The 24117-nt window shown below is 38.5% G+C and overlaps 2 protein-coding genes across 2 annotated transcripts; one reads left to right on the forward strand and one right to left on the reverse strand.

The window, feature by feature from the left end:
- The first annotated feature begins 5580 nt into the window (after positions 1-5580).
- Positions 5581-16216, forward strand: LOC147848719 (ERAD-associated E3 ubiquitin-protein ligase component HRD3A-like). Its single transcript, XM_087338196.1, has 6 exons — positions 5581-6271; positions 7647-8138; positions 13515-13730; positions 14070-14393; positions 14815-15057; positions 15741-16216. Exons 1-6 carry the CDS (start codon positions 5624-5626, stop codon positions 15918-15920), a joined length of 2103 nt encoding a protein of 700 aa, XP_087194322.1. The 5' UTR covers positions 5581-5623; the 3' UTR covers positions 15921-16216.
- Positions 16217-18767: 2551 nt separating this feature from the next.
- On the reverse strand, positions 18768-23072 carry LOC147848720 (VAN3-binding protein-like). The gene is made up of 7 exons (XM_087338197.1): positions 22422-23072; positions 21473-21577; positions 20298-20691; positions 20007-20210; positions 19635-19684; positions 19374-19431; positions 18768-19255 (listed from the first exon to the last, which is right to left on the reverse strand). Exons 1-7 carry the CDS (start codon positions 22875-22877, stop codon positions 19053-19055), a joined length of 1470 nt encoding a protein of 489 aa, XP_087194323.1. The 5' UTR covers positions 22878-23072; the 3' UTR covers positions 18768-19052.
- Between the last annotated feature and the right edge of the window lie 1045 nt (positions 23073-24117).

The following is a 24117-nucleotide window of genomic DNA, read 5'->3' on the forward strand; positions in this document are numbered from 1 at the left end:
AAACTTCAATGATCTCTGTATGGAGCAAAGCTTGTGATAACTTTCAACTATGAGGTGCTTCCAAATACTACCTCTTGAGTCCTAGGACAACACTCTATATTCAGGTCATCATCTCCGCATCGCCCAACTTGCAAATGATAATCTAATCTTTGCTCACAAAACTTGGTGTTTTTGATTCCTTGATAGGAATTTCCCAAAAACTTGCATTCACAAAGGTTCCGTTTCAGCTATATGAAGTGAATAATCAAATAATGTTGACGCTGAAAAACCAAGAAGATCATTAAAATAGATAATAAACTAAGAAAAGCAAATACATTAACGACTGACAAAGATTGATAATAATTAAGAAATATATGTAACACAAGTATATACAAATGTGCTCACAAATGCCACATAAGGTCAAGGTCATGACACAAACACACACATACACATACACATAAAGTTAAACTATCCCATGCTTACGACTTTAAACATAATCCTTGCTTATGCAATTACTTCTTCTATTACTCCTAATAGAATGTTTTAAAGTATTATAAGAAATAACATCAAAATCAAGACTTTGGGAGTCTTTTCTCAAGGTATTATATACCTCCATGATTTTGATACATGGAAGAAATGCATTTAATATACTATCCATCCATATCGCATCTACCTTATATAACCAATTTATGTACGTTTGGAAAGTTCAACAATACATCTACTCCATTATGGATCAATTTACTTCGGACAGAAAGACACACACACACATCTATATATATATTAGCTTAAACTAGGATAGAAAGAACACTATCCGCATGTAGCATTTGAGCTTACATATCCAAATAATGCATCGCATAAACATCCTGAATGAAGCCCAATAAACTTTCAAGATATTCGGAAAGTTCAAAGTTCATTATGGATATATGTATATATAAAGAACATACTTGAACATTAGATCCAACAATCAAGTTGGGGTTGTCATATGTTTTTCCTTCTTTCTTTATTCTCTCTTGCCATTTCCTCTTCATTGCAAGCCCAACCTACATGGTAGACGTGCCAACAACTGGTTCATTATCCTTCAACGGCGTGTGAAAAAGACAAGCAATCACGTTCACATATCTATCCTGCATATGCATTAAAAGGGTCGGGACATATCTTCCAAAGGTCATCTATCATATGACCATTTTATAATAAGAGTGACCAATCATATGGTCACTGATCACACCAGTGATCAAGTCATCATCATCATACCCTACATTTTACATATACACACATCCATTACTCCACATAAGTATGAGATATAACAATATAGATTACATACATGTATAGCTATGGTTGATGGGTATTCATCAAAATTAATGTAGTTCTTGTTTAATGATTGGGTGATGAGCTAAACCCTAAACTCCATGTCAAGACATACATACAATTGCGTTGTCCACCTTTCCACCTCCCAACTAAGGAAAAAATGAACGAGGAAGGAAAATGAAAAAACAGAGAAGCATTAGTAGCAACTTAAAACCATAAACCGACTGCTAGGGTTTCAATTTGCACAATCATCTTCTTTGTTTTCCGCTCCCGCCCTCGCTCACCACAAAAATAAGATTTCAAAATTCTCTTCATAAACCACAGTTTATATATATAGGTCAGAGTTGGGCTCCTACCTCAGGTAAGTCGGGCCTCCTCGAACTTCTGCTTCGGGCTCTTGCTTCAGGCTCCTTGGGCTCCTGCAATTTCAATGGTCGGGCTCATCGAGCTACCCATAAAGCGAAATTTTGAGCGAGCGCTTTTTTTATTATCCACATCGGACGGTGCAGATTGCACGTGCCTTCAGCCGAGCGACTTGCACCGTCCGTGGCCGCGGTTCCCTCACTTGCCCTCTTTAATATTTGGTAGTAGTTAAACACGTCAATACATATACACATAAAATGTAATATTCGTGTTCGTGGAGGCATTCAAACGTTTGAAAACGTACACGTTTGAAAGGGGAAAAATACGTGCTCCTTTTTTTTTCTTTCTTTTTTTCATTTGTTTTCATTGCAAATTTAGCCCATAATATAGACCATAGTTAATCCAATCAAACGTGTCAAACCAATCCAACTTTTAGTTGATTTACCATTCACGTTTTATTCAATCAAACGCGAATGCGCGTATGATACGTATGGTTCATTCTATGCATATACATATACATACATATATATAGAGAGTATATATATGTATTATGTATATATATACGTGTGTGTGTACGTATAAATGCCACGTCGGATCAACATTTCCACGTCATACGAGAGAGAAAGAAAGAAAGAAAGAAAGAAAGAAAGAAATATTAACGTCTTCTAAGGCCAAATTTGGCCCATGAGACAAATAGGTTACAACAAAAAATGAGTGTTTATCCAATCATCAAAACTAAAAATAAAAGAAAATAGCTTAAGCTAAGAAAGTTCTAGTAGTGTACAAAACTTTGCACCAAGCCTAATCTCATTTCCACCCAAGTCTCTCAAAAAGAAGTGGGAGGTCAAAAGTTTTTGGTGTGGGTGTGACCCATGGTCCCGATGCATAGAGTGCCCTAGCCATGGCTTCTAGGCGGTGTAGTTCACGTTCCCTTATTTTCTTTATTGCTTCTACATCTCGTCGAGTTGCTTTGAAACCCGGCATCCGAGGGCGTTTGGTTCTTCTTTGATTTTCTGCTTCATCAAGGAGAAGTCCAAGTGGTGCAGGTGTGTCGACATTCATTGTCTCCCCCTGTTCCTGAAAAACTTCATTTGTTATATGTTGGTAAACATTAGCAACATTATTATCAACGTTTTGTAATTTGTTCTCTCTGTGGTGTTTCAATTCTAAGATGTATCTACCTAATTTCTTTATATCTAGTGTATCTAATAGTTTAGGGAGGGTGGGAGAGGAACCAAGTATGTCTTGGTATTTTGCCCTTATCTCGGCATAGGTGGGGCATTTGCATGTAAAATGGTACTCATCCTCTATCTCTATGTGGCATAACCTACATATCCTTTCCTCCCTAGGGACTCCATTAGTACATCCATTCTCAATCTCAAGTTGGTGAGATGATATTCTAAGTTGGCCAATGGCAACCCTTAGTGCATGTGGTAAGAATACATCTAGATATTTTGGGCGCGTGATAAAACCTAACTCAGAGAAGTGCATAAAGTGTTCCTTATAGTACGACATTTTAGATGGGAGTGGCTCTAGTGGGGTGATCCATTTATACCGGGTATAAATTTGCCATATTTCTTGGCGTATTACTTTATTACGGTCCTCATGAGAGAGTAAAGTGTTATCATTCGTGTGGTCGTACTTAAGGGGGGGGGAGGTTAGTAATGTCTAGACCGTTGGCAAGAAGCCAACTCACCATCATGCCATACCATGAGCTAGTATAGCCGGACTCATACAGTGCTCGAGAAGCCTTAAAGGCTTGGTGGGATATTCTATCAAGTGGTTGGTTATGTATCCTGTGTATAAAGACTACCAGTTGAAAAAGTGCTTCTACTAACATAGGGGGTAGAGTGAACTAACCCTAATAATGTCATGTGGGACCGACGATTTGCTTCGGAGTTGGCGTGATAACATCATCACCAATGGTCTCTCTAATTGCGTCCACATGAAAGATGGTAGTCCTGGGGCCCAAACCGCTGATGCATACATGAGAGAGGGAGTCACTAATGAGTCAAAGAGCCACCCTTTAGTTCGTGGCTCTTGGAAGTATGCTTGGTGGCATTGTCTCTCGAGGAGTGAGAGGGATGCATGTCCTCTTGTAAGTCTATCCTTCGCTGCTTGTGTCATCGAAAATTTACCTGAGCGGGCACTGAAAGTGACTCCGAGATAGACATATGATCCAACCACCTCAACTGGGCTATGGGAGATAGTTAGGTGACACTTAGCTCTAACTTGGGCCGACGTGTGGAAGATAAGGACTTTAGTTTTCCCTAGATTCACTACCAATCCTCGTTGTGTGCAAAAGTCATCTAAGGCATTAAGGTGCCTTTGTAGGTCGTGTTCGGATTCAGAGAGCAAAACTATGTCATCTACATAGAGCAAGATACGCACCTGCGTATCTCCAAGGACTACTCCATTGCCTCCCTTACGAGCAATAAAATCTGTGATCTCATCAATGTAGATCCCAAAAAGAGTCGGAGATAAGGGGCAACCTTGTTTTACACCAATAGTGCTAGTGAAACTATCGGATATGCCGCCTGGGCATCGAACACACCCGGACACTTGTTCATATAGTGCGTAGATGGCCCAAACCATGTCATCTGGTATCCTCAAGCTCTTAAGCCTATCAAACAACCGCTCTCTAGGGACCGTGTCAAAGGCTTTGCGGAAGTCCACAAAACAACAATATAGTTTCTTCTTGCGAGCCTTAGTCTGGTCAATTAAGCATCTAAGTGTGAAGATATGGTCAATAGTGGAGAAGGCTCGTTTAAAGCCGGCCTGTTCAGGTGCACGAAGATTTAAGGTCTCCATATACTCGCTAAGCTCTGCCTCCATTACTGCACCATATAATTTAGCAAGGGTATGACCTATCATAATGGTCCTATAAGTATTTGGGTCCATGGGGTCCCCCCCCTTATGTATGGGGGCCACTGTGTTCATGGTCCATTGTGATGGAAAACCCTCTGCAAGGGCACGATTGAAGATTAGAGTTAGTAAGGGAGCTAGGCACTCTCTCGCGTATATGATGTGTTCTGCTCGCAATCCTGTGTGGTCCATGGACTTCCTATGTTGTAATTTCTTTATGACCTTCGTGACCCTAGAGGTCGTGAAGAGTGTCCCCACAGTAGGTCGGGGTGTGGAAGGCATTGGAATGGGTGGTTGGTTTGGGATGTGGTAAAGTCTCTCTGTATAAGTGTGCCAAGTTTCGGGATCTTCGATGGGTGTTTGTGGTCTTGGTTCCCGTAATCTCTTCCATGCAGTGGCACAATCGTTACTCATGAGCATGTGGTAGAGTTCCCAATATTGGGATGCCTCCCATGCTCGTCTCTTACGACGTGTCATCTTGCGCATTTCTTTACGAGCTTGTACTGAGGTAATACTACCACTGAGTTGCGATATTGTAAGTTGTCGATGTAAGCACCTACAATCCTCATCATACCATCTATTTTGTGGCATAGATCCTACTTTACCTTGATTGGAGTGTTTCGTGTATGGGAAGCTGCTAACCGCTGCAGAATGAAGGATGTGTGTGAGTTTCGTATTAAGGCTCTCTAAAGGTAGGGAGGGATCAAGGGAGGAGAGATGGGCTTGAACATGTCGAGCATATATGTCAGAGAGCTCATGTGTGAAATGTATTGTGATGTCATGGCGTGGTTGACTAGAGTTGGTGACGTTAGAGATATCGCATTTTATCTCGAAGTATAAGAAACTATGGTCCGCGCCAATAGGACATGGGGCCACTCGGAAGGAGTTAATCATGTGGGTAGCTTCAGGGCGTCCTATGAGATAATCGACTCTGCTTTCCCCTCCTCCATGAGAGAGTAGAGGAACAAGAGGAGAATGCCACGTCGGATAATAGAGGAAGGGGATGCCACGTCGGACAAGAGTGTATTTTTGTCCACGAGAACGAAGCAGGAGGAGGTGGAGAAGAAGAAGAAGAAGAAGAACAGAAGAGAGAGACAGAGAGAGAGTTGCGATGGTAGATCTCGTTCTGAAGCGCCTGCTTTTCCTTCTCCTCTTCCTCTCCATCTCCATACCCCCCTCCTTTGCAGCAGCTCGAAAAGGACAGAAGAAACTTGTTCTCATCTTCGCAGATGACCAAGCAACAAAACGATCTCCGAACCAAGAGAAACTCATCAACACAGAATCACTCCTCCTTCACTCATCAGAAGAAAAAGAATCCTCAGTATTGGAACACGAACAAGAAGAAGAAGAAGATTTCAGTGATTTTGATGATCTGAACCCTGAAGATCTGGACCCTGGCTCGTGGAAAACCATAGCAGAAGACTATGGTGAGATCGAAGAAAAAAGAGATTCAGATATGTCTTCTTCTTCTTCTCCTTCGACTGTATCAGAAGATTTGTTGTATATAGAAGGGGTGAGAAAGATGCTTGATGCAGCTACCTATGGCGACCCAGATACTTTATCTGCTGCGGTTTCTCAATTTAGAAAAGCTGCTGAAGAAGGGCATGCTCATGCTCAATCTACATTGGCATTTTTATATGGGAATGGAATTGGTGTTGAACATAGTGATTCAAAAGCTTTTCTTTATCATTCATTTGCTGCTGAAAGTGGGAATTTCCAATCCAAACTCGCTCTTGCTTATGGATACTTTCGCCAACAGGTATTTCTTTCTCCATTATTCTCTGGTTTGCCATTATTCATTTTTTTTCCTATTTTATTGATAGAAAGCATCAAACACAGTATTATAGTCATGTATGGTTATCCTATTTTACTACTATTGCAAAAATTGCCATAAAGTTACGTGAAAGAAGAAGCCATAATTTTGAAAGCTATGTGGAAATTTCCATAGTTTCATGGTTGAAAGCGTATATTTCAATGTAGTTTCTGATTTATGCTGGCATGAGTGGGGAATAAGGATCCATAAATATGGTTTATTTTGTTTTATGCTTGCTAGCATAAGGTGTACCGTTATTAGTCATAGACCATCGGCAATGATTTGATTTGCTTAAAGTGATTAAGAGAACTGTAGCCTAAACGAAACCAAATCAAACTGCCAAACTGTTTGATCTGAACCATTTAAGAGATCCTCAAACCTAAATCAAACAATTTAAGAGATCCTCAAAATTTAAATCGATTTATTTAAGAAATCTTCAAGCCAAACAATTTAAACCATAAAATTGGCAGCATAAGACATAATATAGATTTTGTTTAACACCATAGTTCCGCAATTCACACCCCAAGGGATTTTCTATCTTTTGTAGTTCAAAGCATATTTTTAATATAGTTTACAATTTAGCTATGTGGGTGACATTGAATTAGAACTGTAAGAATAATATCTACCTATGGTTTATCTTGCTCAATTACTTGGCACCTGGTGCAATACAGCTAATTTCATTTATTATCTTAGATTTGCAATTCAAATTTAAGGATTTTTTTTGTGTGATGGGAAGCATAGTTTTCAATTAGTTATCTGGCATAGTGTGTGGAAGAATGTGTAGTTTTGAAATTTCCATATTTATGCTTGAAAGCATCATGCTCTCAATTTGCTGATTGTGGAAATTCTTATCCGATATTCCTTTGTCAGAATGTTTTTAGCCACTATGAATTGAGTTCTCACAAGTGATGTCGTTCATATTAAAAGAGCACATAATGTTGATATTAAGAATTTTCTTTTTTCTATAAATCTCTGCAACGGTTACATTACTTTTCTAATTTGTTTAATCCAGATGAATTCAAGGAATTTTTGTGTGTGATTGGAAGCATAGTTTTCAATTAGTTATCTGGCATATTGTGTGGAAGAATGAGTAGTTTTGAAATTTCCATATTTATGCTTGAAAGCATCAAGCTCTCAATTTTCTGATTGCAGAAATTTTTATTCGATATTCTTTTGTCAGAATGTTTGTAGACACTACGAATTGAGTTCTCACAAGTGATTTCGTTCACATTAAAAGAGCACATAATGTTGATAGTAAGAATTTTCTTTTTCTATAAATCTCTGCAACGGTTACATTACTTTTCCAATTTGTTTCATCCAGATGAATGAAGAGGCAGTAGCATTGTATGCAGAGCTTGCGGGAACAGCTGTGGCAAGTTTTTCAAGCTCAATTGACAGCCCATTGGTAGAACCAGTTCCTCTAAATGATGGATTAGAAGAAAACAAAGAGGCATTGAGAAGATTCCGAGGTGAAGAAGATGATGATTTTCAAATTCTAGAATATCAAGCGCGGAAAGGAAATGCAGCAGCCATGTTCAAAGTGGGTATTTTCTATTACTCTGGTTTACGAGGAGTGCGGCGAGATGATGCCAAGGCCTTGGACTGGTTTCTTAAGGCAGTGGAGAAGGGGGATTCAACAGCAATGGAGTTTGTTGGAGAAATTTTTGCAAGGGGCCATGGAGTTGAGAGAAATTTCACGAGAGCCCTTGAATGGTTCCAGGCAGCATTGAGAAACAAGCGATACTCTGCATATAATGGCATTGGATACTTGTACGTAAAAGGCCAGGGTGTAGAAAAGAGAAATTATACTAAGGTACATCGAATTTGGATTTGTCATTTGAACGAAGGATTAGTTGATTTTATGCTTATCGTTTTCTGTTTCTCCTCTTTAACATATGTGGATATCCCTCACTTTATCAATTCACATGACGTTCACTGTTCATGAGATTTTTTTATTGCTCTCGTTTACTTCTTGGCTGCCTTTAGTTCATTAACAACATCATACACCTCTATATTTCCATCTCACTCTGAAATATGAAGCAGCTGACATAATCATGTTGTTGCACATATGCTTGTGTGTGCTCTAGAAATCCCAAATCCATTCACAAATCGTCATGTGTTTAATTGCAGTTGTAGTAACTGCAGCAATGTCAATTAACTTGTATTTTAAAAAGAAGTGTCTGGTTTCTGATTCCTGGCAACATGTAACACACCATCAATGCTCAACATGGTCCTTGGTATTCCTTGTATACCAAACTTCGGAATGATGTCAAGACATTGCCTTACTGAATTCAGAAGGGCTTCTTTTTTTTGTCTCGGTTTTAACCAGTCACAGGTTGAGTGGTCATTCCCATAACTCTCATTTACATTTTGTATTGTGTTCGGCAGCCTGCAAGTTACTGGATAGTTTCTGTTGATGGCAGGAACTAAGCAGAAGGCCAACAATAAAGGACCCACTGAAGCAGTAGACCAAAGAGAGGGGAAACCGAAGATAATACACAGAGATATGTGCTGTGCGTTCACAGCTACAAAGCACCACAAGACCAGTCACCCCTCTAAGCCCTAGTTAACATCTTTTTATAAGTAGGTTGGTGAGTTTACACTGGCAGGTCAAAATGGGCTTTCCATCTACTCAATGCACATTTATTACAACAATCTCCCACCAAAGGCCAACTGGCTGGGATAGTACTAACTAGTTACATTTGTTGGTGGATTAACACTGCATCTTAGTAATACTAATTTAAATAGAATGGTATATATATTTCCCATCTCACACCTAGAGGGTATGTTGCAGAGACTATAATGAGTCTCTAATCGACATCACTCTGCAGTAATGGCAAAAGCAGCTCACAAATAGAGCCTTTGTCAGTGCGTCCGTGGTCTTGTCCATCTTATGCATCTTGCTCCAGAATGATACAGTTCTTCTACATGTAATCTTGAATGAAGTTGTGATATACATCAAGATGTTTTTTCTTTGCTCGAAAAACTGGAATTTTTGCCACTGTGATTGCACTTCGGCTGTTGCTGTGAAAGATCACACTTCATTGAATTGCTCACATATCTGCAACCAACTTCTTTGCATGCTGAGCTGTCTGTGACATATTCTGCTTCTGTTGTTGAAACAGCTGGGCAGTGAAGAAATTCAACCAAGCACGGGTAAACTGTGGCAGTAACTATGACTTTCTTGAAACAAGCTCTGCTCTACTCTTTGGCTGTCTCTACTCTTTGTAACCATTTTTTCTACTGCTGTCTAACAGCCTTCTCATATCTTGGCTGTGTCTATTTTGTTCCAACAATTGTTCCGCTGCTGCTATTAACGGCTTTTCTCACAGGGCATGATTGTCGGTCTGAGAGGTCGAGTTTCAGGTTTCTCCATAAACCCTTTAGCTAGATATGGTTGCTATTTGCTGCGATCCATTGGGATGTTAGGGTCCTCCGACATCCGCTGATATCAGCATTAGCGAACATAAATCCACTTGTCCGTTCATCCGTGCTTCAGGTCCCACTGACTTCATTCTCATGTGGCCTTCACTCTACTTCTACCTTCGAATCATCCTCCGCATTCACTATATTCCGATTACTCCCATCTGAAGTTAGGACACGGTAATCTACAGATATGTCCCTTTGTATTCCACCTCTTTGATTGGCTAATGATGCATTTTTCTTTGCAAGAGACCGCGTTATTGCACCTGATCATTGTCCAGTCCCATAATTAATGCCCAAACTTGAGGAAAAAGCATTTCCTCGATTTTGGATTCAGCTTTTGATGCAGTTCCTTAGGCACATGAATATATATGCCTTGTAACCAAATGCTTGTAAATCTCTATAATGTAGAGCCTGCCCGCTCCAGAGTTCTTATGCTACCTTCAGACGCTTTGATTTGTTTCAAGAAGAGAGATTGATGATGTTTATGACGTAAACATCAGTCAACATTTCTTTCGCCCCAAACTCATGGTTCAGGCTAGCCTGCTGAAGCATTGGCACTATCCACCCTTGGATAGTTTGATTCATCCTTTCAGTCCTGCTATTTTGAATGTATGTGGGAAATAGGTGCTCTGCAGATATCTTGGTCTTTGCAAAACTTCTGAGGCTCATGGAAAAGGGTGTCCTCCTTACTTATCCGATTGTAGAGCCTTCAGCTTCATTCCTTTCTCTGTCTTCACAACTCCTTGAAAGTTGGGAAAACTTCATCCATGCTCTTCAAGGGCTTCTGCCACACTTTCCTGGTGGCATCATCAATGAAGATTAGAAAGTATAGTGCTCTGCCTTCGGTCAAGTGGATTAATTGCAGATTGTACGTGCGTGTTGTGGACATTCCTACTTTTTGCTTTCTGTAACGAAGTGTTCAGAAGTATAGTGCTCTGCCTTCGGTCAAGTGGATTAATTGCAGATTGTACGTGCGTGTTGTGGACATTCCTACTTTTTGCTTTCTGTAGCGAAGTGTTCAGAAGTATAGTGCTCTGCCTTCGGTCAAGTGGATTAATTGCAGATTGTACGTGCGTGTCGTGGACATTCCTACTTTTTGCTTTCCGTAGGGGAGTGTTCAGAGAACTGAAAATTGGAAATGGACAAGGCTGGTAGATAGCCATAGACTGACCCAACCAGCCATGCTATATTGCAGTAATGGAGTGCTCAGTGGTAAGTAACTGGTACTCCTTTTTAGTTACATAAAGCAGATACAGGTAAGTGTATTTGTCACCTCTTGAAAGTAACTAGGTTTCCCTTGAGTTTTTTGAATGTCTGCTTCAAAAACACCACCTTGTTTGATCTCGTCCAATCTTCCTACCGATATCTAACTCTTTTTAGTTCAGGGACATTGAAAATTTCCTCGAGCATGAAGTCCTTTCCTTCCGCCAATTCTTACATTATCGAACATTGGGGTGAGAGTTGCCAGACTGGATGGTTAAGATGTCATCCTCTCTATGTGTGGATAAACATGGAAGAATGCCATTGATATGATAACATCTTGACTAAGATGATGTTCCCAGCCATGAAGCTGAGGTTCTCTGCTTCCTTCTTGCAGTTGGCCTTTCAGTGGGCATTTTTTTCTTCACTCGTCATTTTTAGTGCTGGTGTTTGTCTTGATTCTCATCATTAGAGTTCCTATCTCCATTTCGGGGGTTGCAACAGTCCTGAAAATGGCCCTTGCTTTGGGTACTTCCCCATGAGTCCCACATGTTATCTGCCTCTCCACCCACCATAGAACTTCATTGGATGTCCTTGCTCAGAAGTGCACCACATGCATCAGTGTATGAAAGTATGCGACTGGGTGCACTTGTTAGCACTGTTCAAAATGTGTCCCACGAGCTGGGTCAAAAGCAGCTTGTTCCATAGGTGCTTTGGGTTTTTTACAATCCAACACTGAGAAGTGGACACTACCTGCTAATTAGCTAGTTGATTCGTTCCTTTCAGTCTTCTTCATCCATGTAGGCTAGTCATGTTCTGCTGACGAGTTTCCACAGACGCCTTTGAATCAAAACATCATGGATCTGATTTTTCCAGAGGGAGAATTTACTGATCTCAGAGCCTCATCTGCCTTGAAGTGAGAAATTACAAATAATTGAAATCTGCTTGATGCAATGTAGGATCTTATCGGGGACATTTTTGGTTTGCACTGCATCTACGAGCGAACACACTCCCACCTCAGCTGGACTCCTGTCTACACTTTGTAGATTGCTGATAATGCATTTTCTGCATGCCAGCCTGCTGTATGGCTGAGTCTCCTCTTCTTTGTCTATACATGCATATATGTTGGTCATCCCTCTCTTTTCAATTCACATGATTCTCTAGCACTGGTAGCAGAATGCTAGCTGACTTCTTCATGACTTCAGCATTTTAGAATGTCGTAAGCATTATGAGTTCGAAGCATAGATTGACCCAAGCGTGATATTCATGGTATTCACCATCTGTAATATTCGAGAATATAAAATGACCCCAAAAATATTACAGAACCATTCGTTTATTTATTTATTATTTATTATTAAAAAAACAAATATTTTTACATCTATTATAAAAATATTATTAGTGTGAGGTGCCTTTTTTAATGTCAGATAAAAATATCAAATTTTATGGGAGAGTAAAAAGTGGGGAATTAATGAACCTTTTATTTATTTATTTATTTTACTTTATTTATTAAAAATAAAACAAATACTTTTAAGTTTTATACCTATTATAAAAATATTATTAGTGTGAGGTCCCATTTTTAATGACAGATAAAAATATCAAATTTTGTGGGAGAGTAAAAAGTGGGGAATTAATGAACCTTATTTATTTATTAAAAAAAACAAATACTTTTAAGTTTTACATCTATTATAAAAATATTATTAGTCTAAGTCTCCTTTTTAATGTGAAGTAAAATATCCCCTTTTTATTGTCAAGTCCTCTTTGTTATAACTTATATGATATATGATACAATCTAAGAAACAAAAAAGTAGGGACTTTATGAACTCTTCTTCTTTTTTACGAATATTTTTTCATGCATTCGTATGCATTCGTACGGTAACCTCCACGAATGCGGATATGTCAATCTATGGCTGGAAGGTCTCATAATTACATCCTGCAGATGAAACACCCACTCTTATGTGAAAAATAAGTCATCCCTCTCCTTTCAATTCACACGATTCTCTAGCACTTGTAGCAGAACACTGGCTGGCTGGTTCTTCATGACTTTAGCATGTTAGAATGTTGTGAGCAATATGACTTGGAAGATCTCATAATTCCAGCCTGAACAAAACTTTGTATGTGCTGAAACAGGGTTCCTAACATATATCCTAATGATTTTCTGGGTGGAAAATGGCATCCCTCACTTTATACTCTCCTTATCATCTCCAAGAAGATTTTTTTTCCATTTTCTTCCTCATCAAATGAACTTGCTGTTTTTTACGATGATTCATCCTCATAGCACAATCGATTACATCACGTGGAGCTTCTACACTGAATATTAAACTGTGGAATTTAGTTTGAGGAAAATTGAACATAATTTACTTATTCAGTCTATCCAGTGGAGTGAAATTAATATTTGTATCCTTGTGAACCACTCTACAATTCTGCGCCAATCATTAGTGATGTTGCAGAAGTAGAAGTTGTCACCCTCTGAAACGTATTCATAAAGCTTCTGTTTAACTATTCATGTCTTTGAGGTGAGTGAAAATATGAAGTACATGCTCATATTTAAGGAAATTGTGCACAGGCTAGAGATTATTTCAAAAAGGCAGCAGAACACAATGATCCAGATGGACTCTACAACTTGGGGGTATTATATCTGAAAGGCAAAGGAGTCAAAAGAGACATTAAAGCAGCAAGCAAACATCTTGTGAATGCTGCAAATGCTGGACATCCCAAGGCTTTTTATCAATTAGCCAAGTTGTTCCAGAAGGGCATGGGTGTGCCAAAAGACTTAGCAATGGTTAGTTTATTTTACTCCTTGTTCAAGTTCATAGAGGTGATCTAGGAATGGATTGCATGGACAACCACACATGTTATTTAGATAGAAATTTATGTATGCAAGTAATAACTTGACAAATTCCTCATAATTAACCATCAAATATATGATGATAATATGAGCAATTATTGTTGTCTTGAACATATGCATACACTTCTATTTTTGTCCATATTTGTACTAACGATGATAATAACTGTAATCTAACACAATCAAATGTGATTAGTTTGTGGTTCTGGTTTATTCATAAGACTTGCATGCACATATTAGTTCCATCTATGATTAATTGAGAGTCATGTTTTGCAGGCGACGATGTTGTATAAAATGGTTGCTGAAAGAGGTCCATGGGGTTCACTTATGAGGTGGGCGTTGGAAAGCTATTTGAAAGGGGAGATAGGGAAAGCATTGCTTTTATACTCCAGAGCAGCTGACCTTGGTTATGAGATCGCACAAAGTAATGCTGCATGGATTTTAGAGAGGTATCATGAAGAGGAATATTGTCTAGGGCAGTCTGGCTTCTGCGAAACTGCAGAGCGTTACCGAAGAGCTCATACTCTCTGGTGGCATGCCTCTGAACAGGGGAATGATGATGCAGCACTTCTTATTGGAGATGCTTATTATTATGGTCGGGTATGCTTATTAACATTTCTAACACCTGGTGTTTTAGAATCAGCAAGATACATGTGACGTTTCAAAATTGATATTTAGAACTTATTCTCTGTAGGCAGTATTTTGTTTTATGGGTTTGTAAAGGCTGAAATAAGGAGTTCACATTTCGTAGCATTTCATAATTAATTTTGCACGGATTCCTCTGTTTCAATATCTATATTACTTATCAGTTCATAATTCACCAATATGTAAGTAAATAAGTGGAAGTACATCGCCTTGGGCTTTTTCACATAAATTGCGAAGTGTCTATAACTCCTATGTTTTAGGAGGATTTGTTTTCTAAAATTGTGCCTTAATTATTTGTTTCGAATTCCATTATCTGCCAAATTCCATCTCATCTATCAATTGTTAATTCTCGTTGTATAATGGTTTGCTTTTACAGGGAACAGAGAGAGATTGGGAACGTGCTGCGGGTGCATATAAGCATGCCCGTTTACAAGCAAATGCACAAGCGATATTTAATCTAGGATACATGCATGAGCATGGTGAAGGCCTTCCTAGGGATTTTCACCTTGCCAAGAGATACTACGACGAAGCCGTTCAGACCAACCCATCTGCAGCGTTGCCAGTGTATCTTGCTCTCACTGGGCTCTGGTTGCGGCAAAATTATAAAGATAACATTTTGGTAAGCTACTTTTAATTATTAATGAATAATATCAATACAAATACCCAAAACATCCATCTAAATGTTGGAGATGATAACTTTCCTTCTTTGTTTTCTTTTGCTCCAAGTCTCTACAGAGTTTCGTGTAGTTTCTCATGTTTGCTTTGCTTTTTGAGGATTTTGGGTTCACTCACGTTTTAATCTCCTTTAATTTGCAATTTATGACCTCTTAATTTCTGAGTGCAATAGTTACCGCCTCATAATCTCCTCTAATTGTAATGAATTATCCCAATATTGTCCAATTTGTTACTAATCAGCAGTGTATTCCTCTGTGCTTGAATTAAAATTCTCAGTTTCTCCAAAATCCAACTAGTTTAATTCTTGATCACTGATATCCCATTAACTGTTTTGTACATATGTTTCTGGTAAATTTCAAAAGTTGGATGGCGTTTTGGTAAATTTTCTGCAATATTTTTATATTGAAAACTGATCAAAACGTTTATATTGCAAACTGATCAAAACGTTTGTCAGTTAAGATCTTTTATATGAACAGCTATTTTCAATGACAGAAGTCTGTAGAGAAACATATTAAATTTTATCGGTTGTCTAAGGGCTTTTTCAATATTTGGCTTTTTTATATTTTTTCAATCGCAAAAGTTTCATATATATATATATGGCTAATTGTGTAAGCTCATGAAATTCAGGTTAAACTATTGGATGCTTTACCTGAAGTGGTGCCACAAATTGGAGACTGGTTGAAGAATATTTTGCTTGATGAAGGAAACATCACAATGGCAACTCTATTTGTTTGCCTTATGACTGTGCTCTATCTGCGGAAACGGCGATTACATGCTCAAGCTGTGCCACCCCCACCACTGCCATGATTTTTTCTTTTCTTTTCATACATGGCATAAAGCAAAAAACAAAACCCATGTATAAACTTGTATCATGACACAATCAAGGTTGTAATAGAGAAAAAGATACTGCTTGAGAAAGGTTACCTTTTAATGTCGTTATTGCCAACTCTAGGCAATTTATAGTGTTTTAACTTGACTGAATTTAGAGAAAAAGAATGCAAAAATTGTCTAGACATTGCTTTGGTCTGTTGTTTGGAGAACTATATATATTGATGTAAAAGTTTAATAGCAAAGTGAGCCATAAAATTGCAGGTTTTGTTGAATGCTCATTTCCTTTTTTCGATTAAAAGATTATGTGAAAATGTGAAGATTTCTATCAAAGGATAAAGAATGGATGGAGTTTGCCTACCCTGCAATACTTCTGTATTTTATTGTCTCTGGAAAAGTTTGAAAATTTCTTAATAAGAAATGATCATGGTTTTTTGCAGTGAACTGCAAACGTTTTTAGAACAGATTTTGTTGATTTCACACGCTTGATAAATAAATAGTATTGGAGAAGTTTGAGAAAATGAGCCAAGTAATGTTCGATGAGAATTGAGGATATGAAAAATGTGTTGAGAGTATTCTAGATGAGTATTGAGAGTATTGCATGCCGAAAGGGGAAAAATTTTATGTTGAGATGTGTGCAACCAAGTGGAAGAGTTTCTCAGAAGGTATTAAACTAATCACGATGCCTCCATTTCTACATGTACTCTTCACTTATTTGATTTACCTTTATAGCTGATAGATCATTTTCCTTATCGTGATTAATGAATTGGCTCATTAAGTAATTCATCATTGATTAATAAATTTGTCTTTATTTTGATCAATTGACATAATTAATGAAATGTCTCTTAACAAATATCTTGTAAATAGTGTTATGTTTGCCTAAAACTGTCCAGAGTATTGAGTTGTGCATTACTTAATGACTCCCTACATCAAATCCTTTGATTCTGAGTATTTTCAGATCAATTATGAGAAAAATCGGGAAATGCAGTCAAATGAGTCTCAACATATTCTACATTGGGGCTGTGAATATGTTGTTTGTCTATAAAGAAATGTTGTATTTGTTGATGGTTCATTGGTCTTGCTTCTTGGACAGCCCTCATCCAATGATGAGGATGTCGCATGGGCCTACCGTTACGAAGGTTATTCATTAGTGTGAAATTCTATGTTTGTGGTTTAAAATATGAAAATTATTCAGATTCACGTTTTCACTTGTGAAATTTTTACTGTTGCAGTTGAATGAAATAGTGTATAGTAAACCTTTCAGCGTGACTTTGCGTGTGTGAATGGGCCTTGGACACCCAAATGTTTATTTTGCTTCTTTTGTAGTGTCAACAAATGTCACATTTGTTCTTTTTCTTTTTTTAAGGTGAAAAGGGAGGAAAAAACTGGAAAATAGAGAGGATGTGTAGAGCTGAACCCTGAGAGCGTGTTTTGTTTCTTCCATCAGTACCTCCTTGGTACAACAACTGAACATTGACACCTTGGGCAGCACCACAGTTGGCACTGGCGTGCAATGAGTTTTTGTAGGGTTTCATGATTAGAAGAGTTAGCTTAACTCTTGTTTCATTTAGCACTTTAGTTTGTGAATTAAGACATGTAACTTTTTTATTTGTTGATGATGGATAATTTTTTGGACTTGGTTTTGTTATCTCTGAGAGGTTTTTCCACGTTAAATAACCAACATCTGATTGTTTCCTTCTCCCAATCAAGTAGATGATTGTTTCCTTCTCCCAATCAAGTAGCATAGCGCTCATTACATTTCTAATAATACAAGCATATATGACATTATTGCCAAATCCCCACCATTTAAGGGTTGAACCCGATGATATACAAGCTCAGCCTTTACCTAGTGCTCAATATCGGTTATCCAGATGAGCATGTTGTCAGCATTGTTGTTGGTTGGGTGATCATACAACAAGTAATGGAACCAAATTAGAATGGATAATGGAGATGATAGTCACTGGGGCCATACTTGTGATGGATATGTCAAATATTGATGAAATCATGAGATCCATTTCTCAATGCAACTTTGTCCCTTCACTGAACCAATGGATGGTTAAAAATGATGTGTTGGAAAGTAAAACTTCCACAATAACTAGGCTTTGCAATGTATTGCCTCTATGTTACTACTCGTGATTCCTAAACGAAAATCAAACCCATCAGGATAGAAGGATTGTCTTTTTTGTGTTTGCAGACGGAAGGGAGAAATCATCACAAAGTTCGAACATACTCACGTGATTAAATTATTATTTTTTAAATGCAAGCAAAAAGTAAAGGAAAGAAAAAACAAAAAAGACAGAGAAGTACAATCAAATATATATGGACAATAGAAATAAAAAATAAAAAGGGCAGAAAATTGAAAACACAATCTAAGAAAAAGATGTTCACATGGAAAATAGGAAGTGTAGTAGGATTGTATTGCATTTAGCAATCTTTATGTATGTGTATACATAAAATTCAAGAAATGTGCAGATATTAGATTGTATATATACAGCCTGATTGGGTGCACATTTGTATTCCACTAAAGGACAAGCAATGCATAAACATAAAAACATGTGTAGCATAGCCTAGGATGAGTATGATACAATAAGCAGTAATGAGAAATGAGACAAAAAGAAACAAACAAATGGCAGAGTCAAAAATTAAAAAGATTAAATGGGTTTCATATTGTAACGAGCAAAGGCCCGTGATGACCATTCATACATGTAAATGAACTCCCCAAAGTAGGACATAGAGCTTAACGTAAATACTCATGGCCATGGAATTGCAATCTCTAAATGACAGGATATCAAGTTCAGATGAGTATGCATTGCCAAGATACGATACCACAATGTTGCAGAGGCTCACAACTGTTCTATATTTCCAAATATATCTTACAATATGGCTCCAGCAATGCCATTGAATATCTTGAATACACATGCAGTTATATTGGTCTAGTTCCACCCAACCTTTTAACCTCATGTTTGGATTCAGCACATGCAATGCATCAGTGCAGCTCTGATCTTCTTCTCTTTTCCAAGATATGATACATTTTGTCATCTTGCACGATGAAATTCAATAAATGGTGCTTATTATCACCACTCGCATTTGCATTCGTATATATATGGGCACTCAAATGTTTCTTTTATGCTTTGACACCGAAAGCAAATGCAATATGCCTTCAGTCCATAGCCGGTGTTGTGCTTCGTTTTTGCACTGTAATTCCATTACTCCTTGATCAGTCTTTATACCAAAATGCCATCTTCTCTCTCCACCATCATGGTTACCACTTTCCCACGAACAAGGTATGTCAGTATGCACACCAATGACAAAACCTGCTTCCCAAATATTGTATTCCAAGAAAGAAAATATTAGTGACTGTTTGGAAGACAAATTGCTTATACTTTCAAGAACTCATTCAGTTATTTTGATGTTTGGAGATGGACAACTTACGTTTTCGCTTTTTTATCATGGCAGCACCCATGTATTTACTCTGAGATTTCACCACCACCTTTCAAAAACAAAAGGAGTTACAAAAAGCCGTTCATTAGCATTAAAGAAGCAAAGACTAATAATAGATGGTTCACAACACATGTGCCACATTTTTGCATTTGATTCCCCCCATCTTTTGATGGATGAGCAAAATTTCGCATTTTGTTTTCACTCAGACAATTGAACGATTTCTCTAATCTTTTTGACAGCGATACAACATACCTGGGAGTTTTTATCAAGATAGACAGACACTATCCTCCAATGCACATCACCTGAAGGGCAAAATGGGCAAGTTAACATTTCAATAGAACTCTGAAAAATAACTACTACATAGCAAATGAATAAATATAACACCATCATATGGATTAAGAGAAAAACATAGCACAGTCTCATATATACATCAAAAGGTAAATAATAACACTACTATAATATATATACATACATAAACATACACACACACACACACATATATATATATATATATATTGCAAAGAGATAACACCATTATATATATCAAGATAAAAGGGTAGCATCATCATTACATATCTAGTCATCGTTTATATCAAGGTAAATGTGCGAGATAAGTATTTTTACCCTTCCGTGTGCGCTTGAGAAACTCGCATCCTCTGTTCAAGAACTCCAGATTCCCACACTCCAGTTCACTGTCGTCAGAGGGAGAATCTCTCACAGAGTTGATCAAGCTGTTATTGTCATCCCCACTATCACAAGGGAGATGTGATCTTATGCTTTCAGTATCTCTCAGTACTCTAGCATTTAACACTGCAGCTCCTCTCAAAGCTGCCACAAACCCATCACAATAATTATAGCTTGCAAGATAATATAGAAAACCCATAAATTACTTTTGCATATGCCATATATCTATACCAGTGGCTGCAGCTGCGGTTAATGTCATTACATCGCCAGGGAGCTTTACATTAACTGCTGAGCTTATGATAGCAGCCATCTGATCACGATCAGCTCCTATGCTTTCAGCTACGTCTACACACTGGGCAGCAACTAGAGCTGCAGCAGAAGCTACTGCCATGCTCGTCTTACTCTGGATATCCTCATTGGCTGCTGAGGTGGCTGTTGCTGATGTGGCTGTCGCAGCTGCAATCGCAGCTATGGCAGCTGCAACTCCAGCCACAGAAATCGCAGCATGTATCTGTGCACTGTGGGCTCGATTTACTTCCTTTTTCCTTTCTCTCAAATCTTTCAGCCACTTACGTAGAGAGATGTCTCGCAACGGATTCCTCACACCACTGAAACTTCGACAAAACTGCCAAGCAATTGTTCAAATGTTAGTCTCGACGTCTACCTCTTGATTTCAATTATTTCCTGTTCAATCAACTGTCCCTGAGTAAAAAAAAAGGCCTTGCACACATCACACCAGTGATGCAAGCTTTTAGGATCAAATACCTAACATAGACTATCAATTGACAAATAGAAGGATTAGAGAATCCTCACCACCTAATCAATGGACCTCAAGCCAAGGTTCATCCACTCACTGGCAATTAGACAAAACCTAGTTTTAGACCACAGCAAGACTGGACTTGGTAAATGGAGAAGATGGCCACTATACCCCAGATTTAGCACCACTGCAAGACTGGACTGGATAAATGGACAAATGGACGCTAGCATTTATCTATAAACCCCAGGTTTTCAGGAAAAACCAAAGCTACCCAGACTTTGATACCTATCCACATGCTAATGTAGTGTTCAAGCTGTTCTTTCCTTCTAACTAACTCCAATGATAGGTTACTATTTTGCAAATTCACATGCTCCCAAAAACAAAAGAGTTTTAAGGTTCATAGTTGTCGAGGACTTGGGAATACTCATATTTAGGATGAGACCTGTGAAGAGACACAAAAGCTAGATGCCAAACCAAGATGAGTTTGGTACAGTTTCAAGGAAAATAAACAGGGGCTAATATTCATCCAAACAGCTACTTAAAGTGTCCCTTTAAAAGCTCACACTGCCTCTATATAGGTCACAATGATGTGAGGCAAAACTAAATGTAATAGCAAATATCAAACAAAAGTAAAAAAGCACGAAAATACCATAAGTTCATCCCCTTGCCAAGGGGGGCTTACGGGATAGTTTGCAACAACATTCCCCGAGGTAATGCTGCTATGTGATTTCCTCTTGGACACAGGAGAAAGGTCCTGAAATATTCCACAAATAAATCTTCAGCAAATTTTCTTACAATAGAAACACAAGTTGTTTGTTTCCCCACATAAACTAGCTTAAATAACCTATCAGCCACGGAATGACCTCATAACAAAGAGGAAACCTAACTTACTGAAAATAAATCATCAAAGATGTAATGTGTTAAAAATCCTGACTTGACCAAAAAAAACCATTTGGACATGAAATGATGTTACAGCACACAACACAGGCAAAAGCCCTAACTTACCCTATCTTACCAAAACGATGCCATCAGGCATGGAAGGAACACAAAACCATAACGTCCTAGAAAGAAACTATTCATTCGACAACAGAAACAATACCCTAAATGTAACATTAGACAAACGTGATGGAAGTGACACAAAACCATAACTTGCCCGACAGAAAGCATTCATTTGACAATAGAAACAAGACCTTAAACGTAACATTAGGCAAACAACCAAAAGCAAAGCCCAACTAACATACATTAGACAACCCAAAAAAAGGAAACCCTAACATATCCAAAAGAGCCCATCCATTAATCAACAACTACAACAAAACCATAAACTTTCCCAAATTAAGCCATCACATTGGAGAAATAAGAAAAACAAGAACATAAGTTACCCAGAAGAAACCATTAATTAGACAAAAAACACTATAAGGTACCCACTTGAAAGCATCCATTAGACGAAAATAACAACAACAGAAACAAGACCCAAAACATACCATGAGACAAAAACCACTACCTGAATTTAAAACCCCAAAAAAACAGAACCCTAGACCTATTCAAGAAGAAAACAAATCATTCAACGGACAAACAAAAGAAAAACTCTAAAAACATACTGATTGATGTGCCGAGATGCATTCCATGACCAAGTGGGCGGTGCTGACAGTTGGGAACCGGAAAGGAGCTGAAGCCGGAGCATCAATCACCTGTTCTTCTGACTCGAGTGCCGATCCTGAACCTTTCTTTCTCGTGTCGGAGCATGCGGAGAAGGGAGCAAGGGCATTTGCGATTTTCAATGCGGAAATGCTCCATGACCTTGATAAGAACTCCATGGGCTCCAATGGGGTCTCGGGGGGTCCAAATGCGGTGTCGTAGTCAGGAGGATATTGCCGTTGATGACGATGATGATTACTATATTGATGGTTATGATGATGATGATGATTATGTTGTTGTTGCTGCTGCCGTTGTTGTTGCAGAAGTTGAGGTTCTGAGATTGCCATGGGGGAGTCTTCTTCTATGTTGGGTAGGGGTGTGGGTCTAGAGACCAAAGGGGAACCTCTCTTGTGTGCCATGCTCAATTAAATCAATATTCACAAGAAGAAGAAGAATCCACAAGGACTCTCTCACTCTCTAGATGTTCATAAAATGCATGCTTCTTTCTTTCTTTCTTTCTTTCTCTCTACCCTTCTCTGAAACCTCTCACTCTGCCTTACTCAATCTCTCACATTCTCATTCTACTTCTACCTCTCCAACACACACACACACACACACACACACACACATACTCTCTCTCTCACTCACTCACTCTCACTCTCACTCTCACTCTCACTCTGGGACCTGCCTCTCTCTGGCTCGCTGGTCTTCCTTTTCTCTTCTTCTGCCGTATGTATGTATGTATATATATGTACATACATATCTACATACATATATATGACATGTTTGTGATGGGCATATCATATATGTACATATACATACATACATATACTGTATACATATGTATCACTTCAGTATGTATGGGGTGTGTGCGTGGGCAGAAAGAAAGAAGGAGAATCTGTAGCAGCAATAATAAATAATAAGACAGAAAAAGCAGCTTCCTCTGTGGGCACACAGAATACATACATACATAACATATAAAGGTACTGCCTCTATTATTACATTATACATTGCTCTCTTTACCCTTACCACTCTCTCTCTCTCTCTCTCTCTCTCTCTCTCTCTCCTCCTTCCATCCTTTGCTTTTGCTTTTGCTTTTGCTTTTGCTTTTTCTCCTAACATGACCCACTCACATGAGCATTGAGGAGGTCAGTCCAATGTCCGGAAGGAGGCCCCTCCCTCCCTCAACCGACAATCGATCTCACCGTATCTATTCCCCGGCTCTTGTTACCAAGCACACGTTCACCTCGTCTACATCTTCATGTCTGTGTCTGTGTCCGCCCCTCCTCTTGCATTCAAGCCTTAGTTAAGCATGCTTTGAATCCCATCCCATCCATCCCCAATCATGATTGTGTGCCCAAACCCAAAGGAGTTCACATCCTTCAAGCAATCGATCACCTAGACATAGTAGCCCATGCGTGTTTGTCTTAGCCCACATTGCTTTCCATTCGACAACTGTCAAACATTCTTTCTGATGCCTTTAAATGTGCTATTTATCCTAATGGCATCTTCTATAGTGACACTATGTTTCTCACTGTTACACAATTCATGACTAAATACCTTTATTAGGAGGAGCCCATTTTAACCCTTGGTGAGATATTGTTGATGGCTTCTTCTATGTAAAGTTTGGATAAATGTGATGTTAAAAAGAGCCCTACA

Source organism: Azolla caroliniana, unplaced genomic scaffold (assembly GCF_043228905.1).
Source record: "Azolla caroliniana isolate FFs.n. ecotype wild unplaced genomic scaffold, voAzoCaro1.0.p SCAF_251, whole genome shotgun sequence".
NCBI lineage: Eukaryota > Viridiplantae > Streptophyta > Polypodiopsida > Salviniales > Salviniaceae > Azolla > Azolla caroliniana.